Source organism: Trachemys scripta, chromosome 6, assembly GCF_013100865.1.
Source record: "Trachemys scripta elegans isolate TJP31775 chromosome 6, CAS_Tse_1.0, whole genome shotgun sequence".
NCBI lineage: Eukaryota > Metazoa > Chordata > Testudines > Emydidae > Trachemys > Trachemys scripta.
Window position 1 is genome coordinate 48,127,736 of NC_048303.1, and position 17,823 is coordinate 48,145,558.

General features: G+C 44.4%; 1 protein-coding gene across 3 annotated transcripts in view; it reads right to left on the reverse strand.

The window, feature by feature from the left end:
* SSBP2 (single stranded DNA binding protein 2) overlaps positions 1–17,823 on the reverse strand; it is a 277,842-nt gene that overhangs the window by 183,459 nt on the left and 76,560 nt on the right. For all 3 annotated transcript variants that reach the window (XM_034773207.1, XM_034773208.1, XM_034773210.1), the window contains exons 3-4: positions 17,249–17,310; positions 7,248–7,332 (exon numbers count right to left, since the gene is read on the reverse strand). In XM_034773207.1, the coding sequence (XP_034629098.1) occupies positions 7,248–7,332; positions 17,249–17,310 (147 nt within the window). The remainder of the gene's footprint in view (positions 1–7,247; positions 7,333–17,248; positions 17,311–17,823) is intronic.

Genomic DNA, 17,823 nt, shown 5'->3' on the forward strand with positions numbered 1-17,823 from the left:
ATTGCATTATAGCCGAATTCGCATTATCGTGAGGCACGTTATAACGGGGTTTCCCTGTACTATACTCGAATACAGTAACTCCGCACTTAACGGCCTCTCGCTTAACATTGTTTCGATCTTACATCCCTGCTCAATTACAGAACATGCTCTGTTTAAAGTTGTGCAACGCTCCACTATAACGTTGTCTGGCTGCCTGCTTTGTCCACAGCTAGCACCCCCGCCCCCCCTCAGCTCCCCCCGGCCCCCCCCCCCCAGCGCCTCGCGCCAGGTGGCAGATCCAGCAGATCAGCACCTTCCCCCTGTTCCCCCGCCTCCTGCCTGCAGCAATCAGCTGGTTTGCGGCATTCTGGAGGCAGGGGAGGGAGGGGAAGCCTGCGCACTGTGTCCTTGCTCCTCCCCCCTCCCTCCTGAACGCTGCAAGCCAGCTGATTGCTGCGGGGCAGGAGGCAGGGGAGGGAGGGGGAAGGAGCGAGGACATGGCGTGCAGAGTTAAGGGGGAGGATGTGGGGGGGAGAAGAGGCCGGTTAAGGGTGGGGGCTTGGGGGAAGGGATGGAGTGGGCGGGCTGAGGGTTGAACCCCCCCACCCCTGGTGCTTGCAGAGTAGGGGAAGCTGCCGCTGCTGCTGCGCAACATTCTTCTCCTAGCCTACAGCATCTTCAGCCTCCTTGTCCCCCTTACTGTCTCCAGTGCCAGTGGGCTGTACCTGTGTGAGTAAGGCGGGGGGCACCTCCCAGCTATAGAACTGTATGTTTGTAAACACACAGCACATGCACACTACACCCCCACCCCCAGCAATTCATGGTTGCTGTATGGCCCAATGGCACTGCTTGGAAATAGAACTCTACCATAAAGCGCTTGCGAGGCCACCAGCTGCCTGCAAAGCAGCTGCGGGGTGGTGCACAGCAGAGGCCCTGCCTTGCTGTCTTGCTACAGAATAAACAATGTTTTATCTGCTCCCCACTTTGCTGGAGGGAGGTAAGAACACAGGGGGCGGCAGCCTGCCCAAAGCAAGTTATAGGAATAGCATTCCAGAGCCCACTTGGCTGTAGCAAGGGGGAGAAGCGGCGTAGAGATGCACAGCACCTGGCCCTGCTCCCATGAAAGTCTGAAATCCACAGGAGCTTTGCCATTCACTTTAATGCCAGCTGCATCTCTCTGCCCCTGCATGCACACAGCAGAGAGGGGCACAGCCCTGCAGCAAACATTATTTTCCTCCTCTTACTACATTGGCTGCAATGCTGCCCGGGTGCTGAGTGCATGGGTTACTAGGGGAAATACAGCAGGGCCATTTTTCCAGGGCACCCTGTAAGAGAGACCTTTGGTCCTCCAGCAGAGCTTCTGTGAAAGTAAGAACCTGCAAGAAAGTAAGAACCTCCATAACTAGTCCTAGCCTAAACCCACAGGGCTTCCAATGGGGGAGCAGATTACCATGGAGAATGACATGGGTTTTCCAAATTCTTTCCCTTGCAATGGTTGATTGATGTTGCATGACCCCGGCCACTCCAGGCTGAAGGGAGTGAAGAATAGAACATGCATGCGCGCCCAGAGGAGCATCACCCAGCATCATGAGTCAAAAACGTCCAGCAAGTGATAGTGGAGTGCCTAGCAGTAGCAGTACCACTAGCAGCAAGAAAACCAGGAAAACCATTAGTTTGGGTACTAAATTAGACATTTTAAAGCGTTTTGATGCAGGCGAGCATACAGTAGACATTGGCATCGCTCTAGGTCTTACTCCAACCACTGTGACAACAATCCGGAATAATGCCAACAAGATCAGGGCTAGTGCTCGGTGTGTAACACCGCTTAGTGCTACTACAATAGGTCGATCAAAAAGTAGTTTGCTAGAAAACATGGAGCGTCTTCTCTCACTGTGGATAGAGGACCAAAACCAGCAGAACATACCTCTAAGTTTGCTAGCTAAGGCAAAAAGTTTGTATCACAATTTGAAGAGAGACCAACGTGAAGGATCACAGCAAGTCGGGGATGGTTTGATCGGTTCGAAGAGGCGCTTCCACCTGCATAACATCAAGATGTCTGGTGAGGCAGCTAGTGTTGATACTACAGCAGCTAAAAAATTCCCTATCTCAAGAAAATAATTGAGGAAGGTGGCTATTCCCCTAAACAAGTCTTCAATGTCGATGAAATAGGCCTGTACTGGAAAAGGATGCCCGAGCAGACTTACATTTCCCGAGAGGAAAAGACAGCACCCAATTTAAAGCAGCTAAGGACCATTTAAGCTTGCTTCTAGGTGGTAATGCTGCCGGAGACAAATCCTGAGTGATGACGATCCTGACAGGGAACGCAGCTCCAAAGTGATTAGGGGAGTTGGTCATCTAATGACTTGCTATAAAGAAATTTACCAAGAAAAAAAAAAGGAAAACAAAACAACAATATCTAGATATGTTTTTTCGAGTTTAGAAAGTTCAGCAAGAACAGCAAGAGGAGCAGCCGGACAAGCCACCCTCTTTCACTCTCTGATTCCACCACCTCAACCAAGCTTCATACTCAGCAATGATGATTGTAGTACTAAATTGTTTCTTTAAAAATTGTTTAAAACTTATACCAGTATTAAAGTGCTTGTTTAAAATTGTTTAAAATGTATATAATGCCTTTTGTCTGGCAAAAAAAAAAATTTCCCTGGAACCTAACCCCCCCCATTTACATTAATTCTTATGAGGAAACTGGATTCGCTTAACATCATTTCAGTTAAAGTCGCATTTTTCAGGAACATAACTACAACGTTAAGTGAGGAGTTACTGTACATATCAAGTACAATGAAAAATATTATATATTGGAGATATATAGATATAATCTCCAAATACAGTCACATGACTCAGACAACAGAGAGACAAGATTCAATCTGCCTGATTAGGTAGACTTGATATCAGAAAAAAGCTTAACGTGTACTATTTTCAACTATTACAATGTAGATGACTACCAAGGCCAGTCATGCTAATTTATGTCCAGATATGTATTCAACAGTAACAAAATGCATGCAGTAATTTTATGATAAATTAAATAATGAAACAAACCTCATTAATTTGCTTCATTAAATCTTGTCCAAGAATACAAAAAGATTATATATATATATATATATATAGTTTCTCTGCAACTGTGATTAAGATACTATAAACCTTTAACACAGAAAACAGTCATCAGGCCTTTTTCTATCTAATCAGTACACTTCTTATAAATTTACAAAAAGCTGCCTTGTTTGAGACAGTGGTGCAGCACAGATGATTAAATACACCTCTAACCCAAAAAATCTTACCGCGTTATAGGTGAAACCATGTTATACTGAACTTGCTTTGATCCGCCGGAGTGCGCAGCCCCGCCCCCCCCCGGAGTGCTGCTTTACAGCGTTATATCCGAATTCGTGTTATATCGGGTCGCGTTATATTGGAGTAGAGGTGTATTATTAAGTTACCCTCCTCCTGCATCAAATGTTCTTAAACCTTTTTCCTGTTTCTTAAAAGCCAGAGTCAGAAAAAACATATTAGATTACCTAGTTCATCCTACTAAAGGACATGTTGTTAAAGAGGGATTCTCTGGGATAAGAACCAAGGACCACTCACACCCTAAACAAGAATCTCTCTCTTAGACCAACAAGGTACATACCTAAGAAAGTATGAAAAAACAAAAACCTTCTGTGGCTTTGTTGTGCCTAACAACTAAAGTTTTTAGATATTACACATATTCTATTACTGAATACCTGTATTACAATCCACCATAATGGCTTTGATGTTATCAAAGCCTTTAAACTGAACCACAGCCTCGAATTCTAATACTGGCAATATAATGTACTTCACTGAGTGTAAAATCCTAGCCCCCTTGAAGTCAATGGTAAAACTCTCATTGGGGCAGGATATTTTAAAACCTTTGTGTTTTACATCTATTACACCTAACCTATTAGGCTATACTTTTCCACAATATCATTGCCATATGCTTCAATATGTATATACAATATATTTGTAAGAATTTAGAATCTAAAAGTAGATGCTAGATCTTCAAAGTCAAGTGTTGTTATAGTGTATATTATTAAAAGCAGATGAAACATAAAAACAGTATTGGTCCTGTTATATATCATATTCATAAGTACAGACAGTCAACTTCAATTGTGGCCAAAATCAGTGAAATATCAGATTCACATTTTTGTCACACTAAAGGCTGCACACATCCCAATGATATTGCTTGAAAAAAATCTAACAACTAGTTATCCCTGTTATACTTCATGAGAGAGCACAAGTTATAATAGGTAATAGCAATAATAGGAACATGCATCTAGGCACTGTCCCATAATAAATATAACTTACCTGCAATTATTCTATCACCTAGTTATTAATCGTGCCATTTTAGATCTAACAACTGTAAAACAAAGCTCTGTTTTTTGCTTTGTGTTTTTTAAGGTAGGGGACTTCAAAAAGCAATCCATCAATCTCAAATTAAAAACTGACTGTAAAGCAGGTTGACATTGAAAGGATGTGCGTAGGTCCTGCCCTATGCTGGTTGGCATACATACAGGAGCCTACCATGTGTCTCCCTTCTTCCTTCCCTGACCTACTTCCAACCAGACCATGACCACAGTGACCTGACTAGCCATACAAATATACATCTGTTTTATGCAAAAAAATTAGTTGATTACTTTTTTGATATTTTTGAATGATGACAATAAACAACAAAGTAAAATGAGCAATAGGACTGAGTAGCAAACACAGAATAATAGAGATTATAACATTATAGAGGTCATGTTAAGACAACAAAACACATTAGATATTATTTTGATTCAACTACTGAAATCATCCCTCAGTGCATTTCCAAGTTTAGCATCAACAGTGAACTCTTTAATAGGAGATCCTGAAGAAACTTTAATGATCTTAAAGGGCTCTGGACTCCAACTCATTTTCCATTTCTCAACATGAAAGTATCCTTCACTGAAGGTATCCTCTCATTACTAACTTACATCTAAGATTATTTCACAATTTTTAGAGTTTCAAAAACTTTTTACTTCTGGCACATCCCCTATTATGATAGTATAATATTTTACTATAGTAGGTTTGTCACTCTAGAGGCTCTGATCTCCCCAAATTTACTTCACTGAACTCTGTTCCCTTCATTCCATCTGTTATGGGCTGTCCACCCCACACAAGGCCTGAAGGGGTAAATTAAGGCTATTAATCTATAGGCTGCACCTGGTGGAAAGCCAGGGAGAGCTAAGGCCTAATTGCTGATGAAGTCCAGCTGTGGGAGGAGCTGGGCAGGGTTTATAAAGAGAGGAAGGTGGCAGTAGATGGGGAGGGGGTAGAGAAGTGAGTCTGCAGTCACAAGCCATAATAAAAGGGGGAGAGTAGAAGCCTGAGAAAAGCAGGGTAGGAAGCAGTCAAGGGAAAGAATGGTAAGGTCTGAAAGGCATAAACCTGAACTTCTGGTTTGAGGATTCCTGGATTGGAACCCAGTGTAGAAGGTGGGTCTAGGTTCCCCTACAAGCCACTGTGGGAGTGGAGCAGTCAGCACAGAAGTGGAGATTGAGACTGCCTGAGACCCTGGAAAGGGAAGACAACTGACTTGGCTGGCTGACTAAGCCACGAAGAGAGGCTCTACAGTTCCTGACCAGTGAGAGAGGGGTTGCAGGCCCAGTGACTGAGAATGGGCTGACCGACTGCAGGATGGGGCGCAAACAATGACGAGCTAATTCCCCAGATGAGCCATGAGAAGGTGCTGCCAAGTTGTGAGTAGAGCACACACCTGTAACACCATCAGAAAAACTCTGCCTCTAGAAGAGGGGGATTAAGTACTGTTCTATTAACAGGAGCTATAAACAGCAAATATGTCAAAATATTGTGCCCTTAAATAAACAAGTACTAAAAGAGAAAAAGGAATTTGATTACAGAAATTTGATCTACTCACAGTAGTACATTTTTTAACAATTCCATTTCGCAGAAACACCATTTCCCAACTCAGCAAACTACAATGAATACATGGCTGGGTGTTTTCCCCCAATTTTATTTTGGCTTTTTCCTCCATTTTTTTATTGCTCCTGAAAGGTTTGGGATTGGTAGCTCTGAAGACTGTTGCCTTATTATTTGTCCACAAAACAAGCACAGCATAACAGCTGATGTGCAATATTATTCATGCTATCCTGCTAACTGGACTCAACCCTAACCAGAAAGGACAATTTAAAGGGGTGATACAAGCATGATGCCCACTTATTCCCTGGTCTTTTTGCAGAATCTGCCAGTTAGTGCTAATTGCTACACAATTTTCTGTCAACTAGGAATGGAACCAAGATCACCTCTAGTTCACATACTGTGATACTATGTAGTCATCAGATGATAACAATTTGGGACAACATGCAGGATTCAAATGGGTAACCTAGAAGTTAAAGGCTCTTAATCTCATGATCAATCTTCTAATCCATCCAGACTTTGCCAAATTCATGCATATTAGACAATCTGTAATAACAGTCTACTTCACAATTATTTCAGAAAATATAATTCCACACAAAAAGGTAACTGAAAGTAATGGTCTGACAAACTGAAAGAAGTCCATAGAAACTCACACTTAAGACTAATACCCTGGCCAGATTTTTGGCCCCACTACAGCCTCTTTGTGTCACTCTGGAGGCACATAGGGGCTATAAAGCCTTCTTAGCCAGCCTTCTGAGGATTCCATCAACACTGATGACGTAGAATTGTCACAGTGGCTCTACTCCCTATTCTCATCCCAGCATAAGGGATGTGGTTGGAGAAAAAGGAACACGGGTGCTGCATTCTGGCTACCCTAGCTGCTAGCACAGCTCTTTTGGGCCATAGGCAGGCAAGGTAACTGACCAACTCTGAGGTTGCTTTAAGTTGTTCCAGGAGCTGAACCAAAGGGCCTCAAAAGTCACACACAGCCTCCTTTCCCCCTTATTCCTCCTGTTGTCTTGCTCTGGTGGATCAGATGATTCAGCCCCTTATATTTAACTCACTTCATAATACCTAGTCTAAATATTGTAACATGATATGCTTCTTTAAAAGGTAAAAGGACATTCTGAGGATTTTACTTCCTTTCAGGATGCAAATGTACAAAGAACAATCTCATTCTAAGGCATCTATGGAAAGTAAATCAGAGTACTTGAGATCAGGAAGCTGTATAGCAGATATTCCTTCTTTTTTTGAATCACTACTGCCCAGACATTTTTCTTTGACTATAATAATCAGACATACAATAAATCAAATACAGTAAGATATATATATATATAACTTACATAATCATGAAAGGCTTTAGCTTCACTTGAATGTTCACATGTTTCTCGTCTTTCTGGAGCTGCACAGTAGAGATCCCAAAATACACTACAAGTTAAAAATAATGAGTTATAAAAATAGCAAGGAAATAATCATAATATGTTGACCTTATATCTATAGATCACCTTCCGTCCAAGGATCTCAAAACTCTTTATGAGTATTGTGACAAGATGGCTGATGTTAGTAGTATGGTGGGTCCTGCGCTTTTCTTGGGGGGGGCTAAGATGCCACCCCTTGCCCTTGCTCTTGGGGCACCGAGGACCCCACTAGTGGCCCGGGAAGGTGGTAAAGAAGGGAAGCAGGGGAAGGGTCTGGGTTTATTCCTCACTCTGAGCCCCAGCCCCTCTCAACCCCTGCGGGTTCTTACCCTCTTCCCCCTTAGGCGGGGTACCTTCGGTCCTTAGATGCTGGGGAAGGGAGTCTCCCTTACTTTGGATCTCTGATCTTTCAAGTCTCACAGCACACCTCCAAGCTCCAGTCCTCTCTCCTTCCTCCTTCTCTCTGACTGCCTGAAGCAGGGGGTTTTATTAGGTTCCTGACAGGGCCTTAATTGACTGCAGGTGCTCCAATTAACCTGTAGCCACCCTCCCTAGTCTCCAGGGAACCACGCCTTAATGAGCCTTGGGCTTATATATTTCCCCTCTAGCACTCTGCCACTGCTCTCTGGCCCTCCTGTATCGCATGCCTTCCCCGCTCAACACCACTGTCACCTGCCCTACTTGGGACGGGAGACAGTGTTGTCGTGACAGGCTGTCTGCGTTGCCGTGTCAGCTTCCGGCTTTATGCTGTATCCGGAAATGGAAAGGCTGTAGGGATAGAAACCATCTAGTCACTCGTGCATTCCTCTCCTTGTTTGTGTGCAAACACTGGAGTGGGGCATGGTCTGTCACAAGGGTGAACCGCCTCCCAAGCAGATAGTACCGTAGAATCTCCATGGCCCATTTAACTGGTAAGCATTCCTTTTCTACTATGGTGTACCGTTGCTCCCCGGGCAGGAGCTTTCAGCTAAGGTAAAGGATTGAATGCTCCTCATCCCCCACCATCTGTGAAAGGACGGCCCCAAGTCCTACCTCCAAGGCATCTGTTTGTAGGATGAATTCCTTTTTGAAATCTGGGGCCATGAGCACCGGGTGGCTGCAAAGGGCCATCCTTAGATCTGTGAAAGCTTCTTCTGCCGCCTCGGTCCACTTAACTATCTCCGGGTCCCGAGCTCTCATCGGGTCCATCAGAGGCGCTGCTCTTGTGGCAAAGTGAGAGATGAACCGGCGATAGTACCCCACTATCCCTAAGAATGCTCTGACTTGCTTCTTGTGGATCGGGCAAGGCCATTCCTTTATTGCCTCCACTTTGTTCCATTGGGACTTCACCAGGCCCCTTCCAACTACATACTCGAGGTATCTGGCCTCGGCTAACCCTATTGCACATTTGGATGGGTTAGTGGTGAGGCCAGCCTGTCTAAGAGTATCTGGAACTGCTTCCACTTTCCCCAGGTGCGTCTCCCAGTCAGGGCTATGGATCACCACATCATCTAAATAGGCGGCAGCATACTTGGCATGGGTCAAAGTAATTTGTCCATCAATCGTTGGAAAGTCACGGGGTCCCCATGGAGCCCAAAAGGGAGGACGGTATATTGGAAAAGGCCATCGGGTGTAAAGAAAGCGTTTTTTTCCTTGGCATCCTCAGCCAGAAGGATCTGCCAGTACCCGTTTGTCAAGTCCAAGGTGGTCAAGTATAGGGCATTGCCTAACTGATCCACCAGCTCATCAATACGTGGTATTGGGTAGGCATCGAATTGGGATACCTCATTTAACTTCCGGAAGTCATTACAAAACTTCAGGCTGCCATCAGGCTTGGAGACCAAGATGACAGAGCTGGACCACTGGCTGTGTGATTCCTCAATCACCCCACGTTCCAATATCTTCCTTACTTCTGCCCTAATTTCTTCTCTTTTTGCCTCTGGTATGCGATATGGTTTTATCGTCACCCTTGCTCTAGGACAGGTGACGATGTGGTGTTGGATCAGCGTTGTACAGCCTAGTTGTGTGGAGAACACGTCTTGGTTCCGCTGGATCATTTTGACGACCTCTGTTCATTGTTCTGGGGCTAATTCGGGGGATATCTTTACTTGCCCTTGTGGGCCATCTGCCTGGGATGGAGCCGGTAGGACGGCCAGGCACATCTCACGATCGAGCCAGGGTTTCAGTAAGTTGACGTGGTATATCTGTTCTGGCCTTTGATGGTCTGGCTGTTAACCTTATAATTCACCTCCTGAACAGCTTCCACGATCTCATAGGGTCCATGCCAACTGGCCAGGAGCTTACTTTCTGTTGCTGGTATCAACACCAGAGCCTGTTGCTTGGTTGAAATTTCCATGTTTTTGCCTGACGATTGTAGTAGGTTTGTTGGGCCTCTTGTGCTTTCTCCAAATGCTCTCGTACTATGGGGGTCACTTGGGCTATTCATTCTCTCATCTGGGCTATGTATGCAATGACATTCTTCCCCAGATTGGGTAGTTCCTCCCATTCCTCCTTCACAATGTCAAATATGCCACGTGGGTGGCGTCCATACAGTAGCTCAAAGGGGGAGAAACCAGTAGATGCTTGGGGAACTTCTCGTATTGCAAACATCAGGTATGGTAGGAGGATATCCCAGTCTTTTTCCACTTTGGGCCACCACCTTTCAGATCATGCTCTTAAGAGTGCAGTTAAATCGCTCAACCAGACTATCTGTTTGGGGATGATAGACCGAAGTCCACAAGGCTTGGATGCAGAGCAGGGTACGTAAGTCTTGCATTACTCTTGACATGAAGGGAGTCCCTTGGTCTGTCAGGATCTCCTTCAGGATGCCTTCCCTAGCAAAACCCTGCACCAGTTCTTTTGCGATCGCCTTGGACGTGGGGTTTCTTAAAGGAATGGCTTCGGGGGTATCATGTAGCGTAGTCCAGGATGACGAGTATGCTTCGGTGGCCCCAGGCCATTCTTTCTAATGGGCCCACTAGATCCATTGCTATCCTTTCAAAAGGAACTTCAATTATAGGAAAGGGTACTAACGGGGCCCTTGACTGAGATCGGGGGCTATGCAGCTGGCACTCTGGGCAGGAGGCACAATAGCGCTGGACTTCTGCCTGTACCCCCGGCCAGTAGAACCTCCTTAGGACTCTATCCAGGGTCTTGTCTGCTCCTAAATGTCCCCCAAACAGATGACTGTGAGCTAACTCTAATACAGCCCTTGTGTGCCTCCATGGCACCAAGAGCTGCTCTACTACTTCCCCCCGTATTGGCACTACCCAATACAACATATCCTGCTTGATTATATAGTATGGCCCTGGGCCTTTGGTTTTCCCTTCAACTGGCACTCCATTTACCTCTACTACCTCCTCCCTCAGGTTCGCATACAATGGGTCATTGGCTTGGTCGTGCCCAAAACATTCGCGTGTGGGACCTATCTGGCCTGATTCTATTGGATTGGGCTCCCCTCCTTCTCTTGGGGTGTTTGTGCTGGGGGCCATCTCTAGGTCTCCACGGGGCCTTCTCCCAACCAGGGCAGCTCTCTGGTTTGCTGCCAAAATCCTGGTGTAGGGATATTAAAGAAGGTACTAAGTGATTCCCCCAAATGACAGTGACCCCCCAATAATTTGTCCCCCACACTTTAAAATCCAACAGTTTCACCAAGTGCAAAAATCTCTTGGGTCTTCTGTTAAAACTTGTAAGCTACTGTCTGTAGAAACCATTGATTGTATCTATCCTCTGAAAGATACTTTATTACTATGTAAAACTTACAAACAAGTTAATTGACTTTGTTCTTGAAGTAATTGATACAATATAAACAAACACTAAGCGGTTAAGTGACTTTCACTTCATTGTAACAGCAACGGCTCCTAGACCCCTACCCTCTGTAATTAAAGGGCCGGGAGTCTCAAATGAATTAGCACACACCCTGAAAGTGGTGGAGACAGTAAATTAAAATATGGTTAAGTTATGGAATGTATGTTGATGAATGCTTGATGTACATGAATGGTTTGGGAGGTGCCAGCCTAGAAAGGGAGTATCCATCGGCTGAAGAATGTGTAAAATGGACCACCAGAACCCCCGCAGGGTAAACTGGGATCCACCCCATCACCTGGAAGGATGAGAAACACAAACTTTGGACAGTTTGGAGCTACCAGGAATGTGCCCAGGAATGTGCCATCTGCTGATTGAGTCAGCAACAGCAGAATGAAACAGCTCCCATAGACTAACATAGGAATTAATTCCTAGAAGAATGGACTCTCAATACTGAGGATTTTGAGTCTCTGGTTCTGCTGCCAACCTCCAGGAGCACCTGACACAGACTCAGCTCCATCCTCATGACCAAGATACCTGGCCAGTAACTTGGCATGAGCAACTTCTAGGCTGGTAACTATAACACCTATACAGAACTTGAATGAATGATTGTGTGAATGAATCTATGTGTGTGTGTGTATAAGGAATAAGTAGTCAAACAATGTTGTTTACTTTTATCTTTTGCTTTATCATTATATTTACAATAAATGTGGCATCTTTGCCTTATCCCTCTTAATAAGATCCTGATGGTTTTTATTCTATTGATATAAACACTGGTTCCTAATCTTTTGTCTGCCCTCCTTTCTCGTCTGGATTTCTGGGACTTCCCAGGGGGTGAAAATAACTCTGGGGAAAACCCAGCAAAAATTGTTGTAGGGTCATCCATGGGCACCTCAAACTCTGCTTGGGGTTTACATCCCTCCCCTAACTCAATGGGGGGGGGGGAGAGTAGGCTCTCAAACCCACAAAAGTCCCTGCCAATTAAGACTAGGTAGGGGAGCTTGGGGACCACCCCTGCAGTCATCTTGGTAATGTTTCCCTGGATCTCAATCCATATTGGAATTGTGGGGTAGAAATTTACTGTGCCGTGGACACTGTCACTCCAGTGCTCTTGCCCCACTAACTTCCTTGAGATCAATGTGACAGCTCTCCCAGAGTCCACCAAAGCTATGGTCTGGATGCCGTTCATCTTTACCGTCCTGGTGTACTCATGTGGGGCCGTCACGACCCCCACCAGGCTGATTAGGCCACATTGGTCCCCGGGATTCCCCAGATTACACTGCATGGGTTCCTCCCTGTTGGGGCACCGAGCTGCTATATGCCCCAACTCCCCACACTCATAACAGTGATATCTCATTCCGGAGGTTGCCCTCTGTCCTGGGCCCTCTGACTCGCTCCCCCAACCCTCTCCCCCCAGACCCTCAGGTCCCTTTGGGGCCACTCCTTGGTGCCTGTTCTTCCAGCAATGGCCTTCCTGGAGTTCTCGATGATCCAGGGCCTCGGGGTCGGGATTGGTTTCCTGAAACGCCGTGTTTCACCTTCCAGGCTTTCGAACAATTCACAGGCTGCCAGTTATCTCTCTACAAGGGTGACCAGTTCATCATAGGTGGAGGGGTCATTCTGACCTACCCAGGCTCGGAGGCCTGAAGGCAGTCCCCTCGTATAATGGTCCAGCACCAGAAGCTCCATCATCTTCTCCAAGCTGAGAGCCTCCGGGAGTAACCACTTCTGGGCTAGGTGGATTAGGTGAAATAGTTGTGATTGCGGTGTCTTATCTTCACAGTACTGCCATTCATGGAACCTCCGGGCTCGCAAGGCCATCGTTACCTCTGCCCTTCAGTCGGGGGTAATCTGCCGCCTCCTCTGCAGTCATATCATAGTAGACCTTCTGGGCCTCCCCGCAAAAAAATGGGGCGATGATACCTGACCATTGGTCTCAAGGCCAGGCCTCCCGCAGGGCTGTCCTCTCAAAGGCCAGGAGGTACGCCTCCACATCATCCTCCTGGGTCATTTTCTGCAGACAGTAGCTGGCCCGTATGGTCCGTGTCCCATCATAGCCGTGGCTCAGCTCCATAAGGGCATTCACCTGGTTCACTAGTTCCTGCAGCATGGCCCAATCTTAGGTGGTCTGGGTCATCAACAGGTGATTGGCCTCTTGCTACAGCCGTATGGCCTCCTGTTGGGCAACTGCCTGGACCCAGGTAGCCTCCTGCTGGGCAGCAGTGGCTTGCACCAGTGCTTTGACCACATCCTCCATCTTCAGGCAGGGTGGTCGGGACCCATCCTGGATTATGTTCGCAGCGCAGTAATCCCACTCCTGACACCACGTGTGACAAGATGGCTGATGTTAGTATGGTGGGTCCTGAGCTTTTCTTGGCGGGGGCTAAGATGCCACCCCTTGCCCTTGCTCTTGAGGTGCCGAGGGCCCCACTAGTGGCCCAGGAAGGTGGTAAAGAAGGGAAGCAGGGGAAGGGTCTGGGTTTGCTCCTCACTCTGAGCCCCAGCCCCACTCAACCCCTGTGGGTTCTTATCCTCTTTCCCCTTGGGCGGGGTACCTTCGGTCCTTAAATGCTGGGGAAGGGAGTCTCCCTCCCCTGCTGGGGCAGGGTCTCCCTTACTTTGGTTCTCTGATCTTTCAAGTCTCACAGCACACCTCCAAGCTCCAGTTCTCTCTCCTTCCTCCTCCTCTCTGACTGCCTGAAGCAGGGGGTTTTATTAGGTTCCTGACAGGGCCTTAATTGACTGCAGGTGCTCCAATTAACCTGTAGCCACCCTCCGTAGTCTCCAGGGAACCACGCCTTAATTAGCCTTGGGCTTATATATTTCCCCTCTAGCACTCTGCCACTGCTCCCTGGCCCGCCTGTATCACAATATTAATGAATTAAGCCTGATGATGGCCCTGTAAGGTAAGAAAAAACTATCTTCTGATTATCTGAGGATGTAATGATGTCCCCCATTAAGACCACTATAGTTTAGTCCAAGAATATCAGCATTGCTGCAAGTTAGTTTAGTGGACAAACTGTTAGCATATGGAGCAATGGTTGGAACTCTATATTAACCTCATATCTTGTGTGTGCCTACATTTACTTCCACAAAACACTACATGGGGCACAAAAAGGCTGAGACTTGTCCAAAGTCACACAGTAAGACAGTGGGGAAAAAAACAGGGATAGTACTTAGATCTTCTAAGTCGCTGGACTGTGCCTTAACCAAAAGACAATAAATCAGCATATATATGGGTAAATGTAAGAAGTGGGAAAGAATACCATGATATACATCTTGGATTAAAAATAGTGGGGGGAAATTGTGATGCCTTTATCAGGCCCTTTTTACACTTTGGAATGGAGCAGTGTTTAAAAACAGTGTTAAAACAGAGTTTATATACTTCTCCCTCTGAACTGTTTTTAACAGGATTTAGCCAGCTGTATTAACTGAATAAAATAAACAATGTTTACATATAATGTTAGAGGTATTTTATCATTGCAGTCTCAAAGTCCCTGGAATCAAAAGATCTGCTATTTACTAAATCACTTTAAAGAATAAGATCAAAATTGAGTTTTATTTGGCTGATCTCAGACCTCTTTCAATTGGTTCCCCAAGAACTCAGTTCAACTCCAGTCTGATTACTTGAGTTCCTTTATTTGGCATACAACAATGTTACGCTGCGTTGATCCAACTCAAGCATAGGAGGTGGGTATAGGGCATACCACACATCCAAAGTTATACTGGTTTATGTTTCAGCTTATTTTGTCTGTTGTAAATGGTTCCCTGGGTAATCCTTACCTTAGCTGTCTTTTAGCTTATTGACCCATTTACCTCCCTAATTCTGTCTCCCAAGAAATGAGCTGTTACCCATAGCCAACTACTCATGTCAAGCCAGACCTATAATAGGAGAGACCCAGTTTAATTCCTTAGATTTATCTTTTGGTCATCATGCTATAGTTCATAATTTAGGAAAACTTTAATTGGTGTACTGACAATTCCACTGCAGGCAACCACTATTAAAAGTGAACACAGAGGTCAGGAAGACATAAGGAGCAAAGTTTCTGTATCTGAAATTCTATAAGGAACTCTTAATAATAATAAAAAAAAAACCACATTTGGTAGTGATTATGCCACTTTGCACAGTTGTGTACTTATTACATACTTTCCTGGGGCCAGGTGGAACTACTATGTCACCTGTAACTTCATCCTTTGTTGTCAGTAATCATCTTGATTATTCATTCATAGAGTATATATGTACATATCAGATGTGTCTGGAATCTCCATATAGATACAATTCAGCTTGGCTAAACAGCAGTTCCTATGAATTACGTTTTCATCCACTGTTCCAATAGTAAACTTTGGGAGAACTATATATACACACAGACACATAGATACATGTAATAAGTGTGATCATATGTGAAAAAGTATAAGGCACTCATGTAGCATACTTGTCAGAGATAATGGGCTACCTGAGGAAGAGATGGGATTTGCAGAGTTTTTTATGCTGCCCATATAATTAATTATTTAGCTTACCCTGTTGATATTAGTAAACTACTTTGTAAGCCGACACCATAGAATTCTTCCAAATGAGCATGAGTGAACTTATTGATTTGACCATGTGGATATCAGCTGTAGATATTAAAGGCCCCAATTCGAGTTGTGGAAAACTTTAAGTGTGGGTTTAACAAGTGAGGCCCTCCTTGAGTGCCTCCTGGTGGCATGAAGGTACCCAACAGATGTCCAGCATCAGTTTCACCCCATTCAAGTCCCTTCAAACACTCCAGCACTCTCTTGGGTTGATAGCCTTGTCCCAAGGTAATTTATTATTATACATGTCTCAAAGACATAAACTAAAGTCCCATATCATAATTCAAAACAACTCTGCCTCTGCTGTCTTTTGTCACTCTAAAATCTTCTTCAGTCCCTAATCTTCTTTCAAATGGAGGGTTCTTGGTTTATTCCCATCATCCCCAGTAAAGTTCAAATGCTAAAATGAAGCAACAACATAAACAACATCCGCCCACTTTGGGCTAAATGAAAGTCTCATATCCTTCCTGGGTTCTTTCCCAGTCCCTGCTCCTTGTACAGGACAGTGGCCACAAAGCCTCTCTCCATGACCTTCCTTCACCCCTACACTCAAACATTGGCAGGAAATGCCCCCTCTCCCACTCTGGAGGCCACTGACTTCCTTCAACCTTGTTTTCTTCCAGATCCCTGCCCCTTATATAGGATGATAGCCACAGGGGGACTCCCTAGGTCTTCCTATGGCTCTGGAATCTCCACCATCCATGTCTCCCATATTTCTGACCTGTCTCTCCTCTCTCCTGGCTCCCCAGACTCCTTATATAGCTCCTGACCCCTAATCAGGCCTAGTCATAGCAAACCAGTTCAGTAACCCTCTGACACTGGCTTAAGTCCAGTCCTATTTAGCAAAGCATTTAAGAACACGTTTAAGTCATATTTCAACTTCAATGAGACTTAAGCACATGCTTCACGTTAAGTATGTACTTAAGTGCTATAGTGAATTTGGGCCACAGGCAGTAATGTGGATAGTGTATTTTATGTCATTTTCCAATGACAGTATACAGTTTATCATCTCTGCTTGTATTCCTAACTCAATTTTTTCCTATATGAAAACTTATTTTTAAATGCATTATTTACTGCAAGACTCACTGCAAACAAAGTATTGAAACCTGTTCCAGTTCTAATATGATGTGCTAACACTGTCAACTTCGTAATACACACTTTTGCCCTAGCAAAAGAAAGTTTTGGAGAAACAACTGGAGTGACGAATACCACAGGCTAAGGACTTCAACATGGAACTGCCTCTTTTCTTAGAAAAAAAATAGGGGAAATAAATGAAATCTAAAACGATATGGCTATGCCTCTTGGGTATGTTTTTTAGGAGACTCCATTGTTATTATTAGCTTCTTTCATTGTTTTCTACACCAATTATTCTTGATGAACTCAGTATAATTTGTACAAAATTCACCTGAATTTCTTTCATCAAAAAGTTTAATAAAAAAGAATTTTTCAGCTTAAAACAAGGATGAATATTTGGTATTTTACTGTTCTTTTTGCTCCAATTTTAAGCCTAGCCATTCGACTCCACTCTCAACCTACTTTAATTGGAAGGAAAGAAAATTATTAACACTTACCACCACCAAGAGTGCAAGAATCCTGGGGGCTCCCCCAATGTGATGTTTTTTTCCCATCTTATCTAAAAGGAATAAAAATCAAGTATTTTATGCTTTTCCACTCAGTCTGAACAAGATACATTAACTAATCAACGAGATAGGAAAGAGATAACAGATGATTGTGCAGTTCGAAAAATATTTATCATCATGAATTTGGGATGACCACATAACTTAACACATCGTACCACCATGTACTCAGCATTTGTCACATATTTTGCAGAAAACCTATTTTAGAAATGTTTTACAGTGTTTTTAAAAATTTTATTGGTACTACATTTTGTATCCCTCTGCCCTTAAGCTATGTTTTAGTTAAGCCCAAATGTACAGGTATGAGAGAGAAATTAGAAGTAATACATTTAAAAGTATCTCGAAAAATTGTATACAGTGCACATGAGTCAGAGAATTTTAAGAAAAACTCAAGATGCTCCAAGGGTAATCCTAATGGCTCAGCAGATGGCAGTCTTCCCTCCAGGTCCAAATTGCACCAGTATTTCAGCGTGGTAAGGAGCACTGTAGTAGTGCTAGAGGTAACTAAT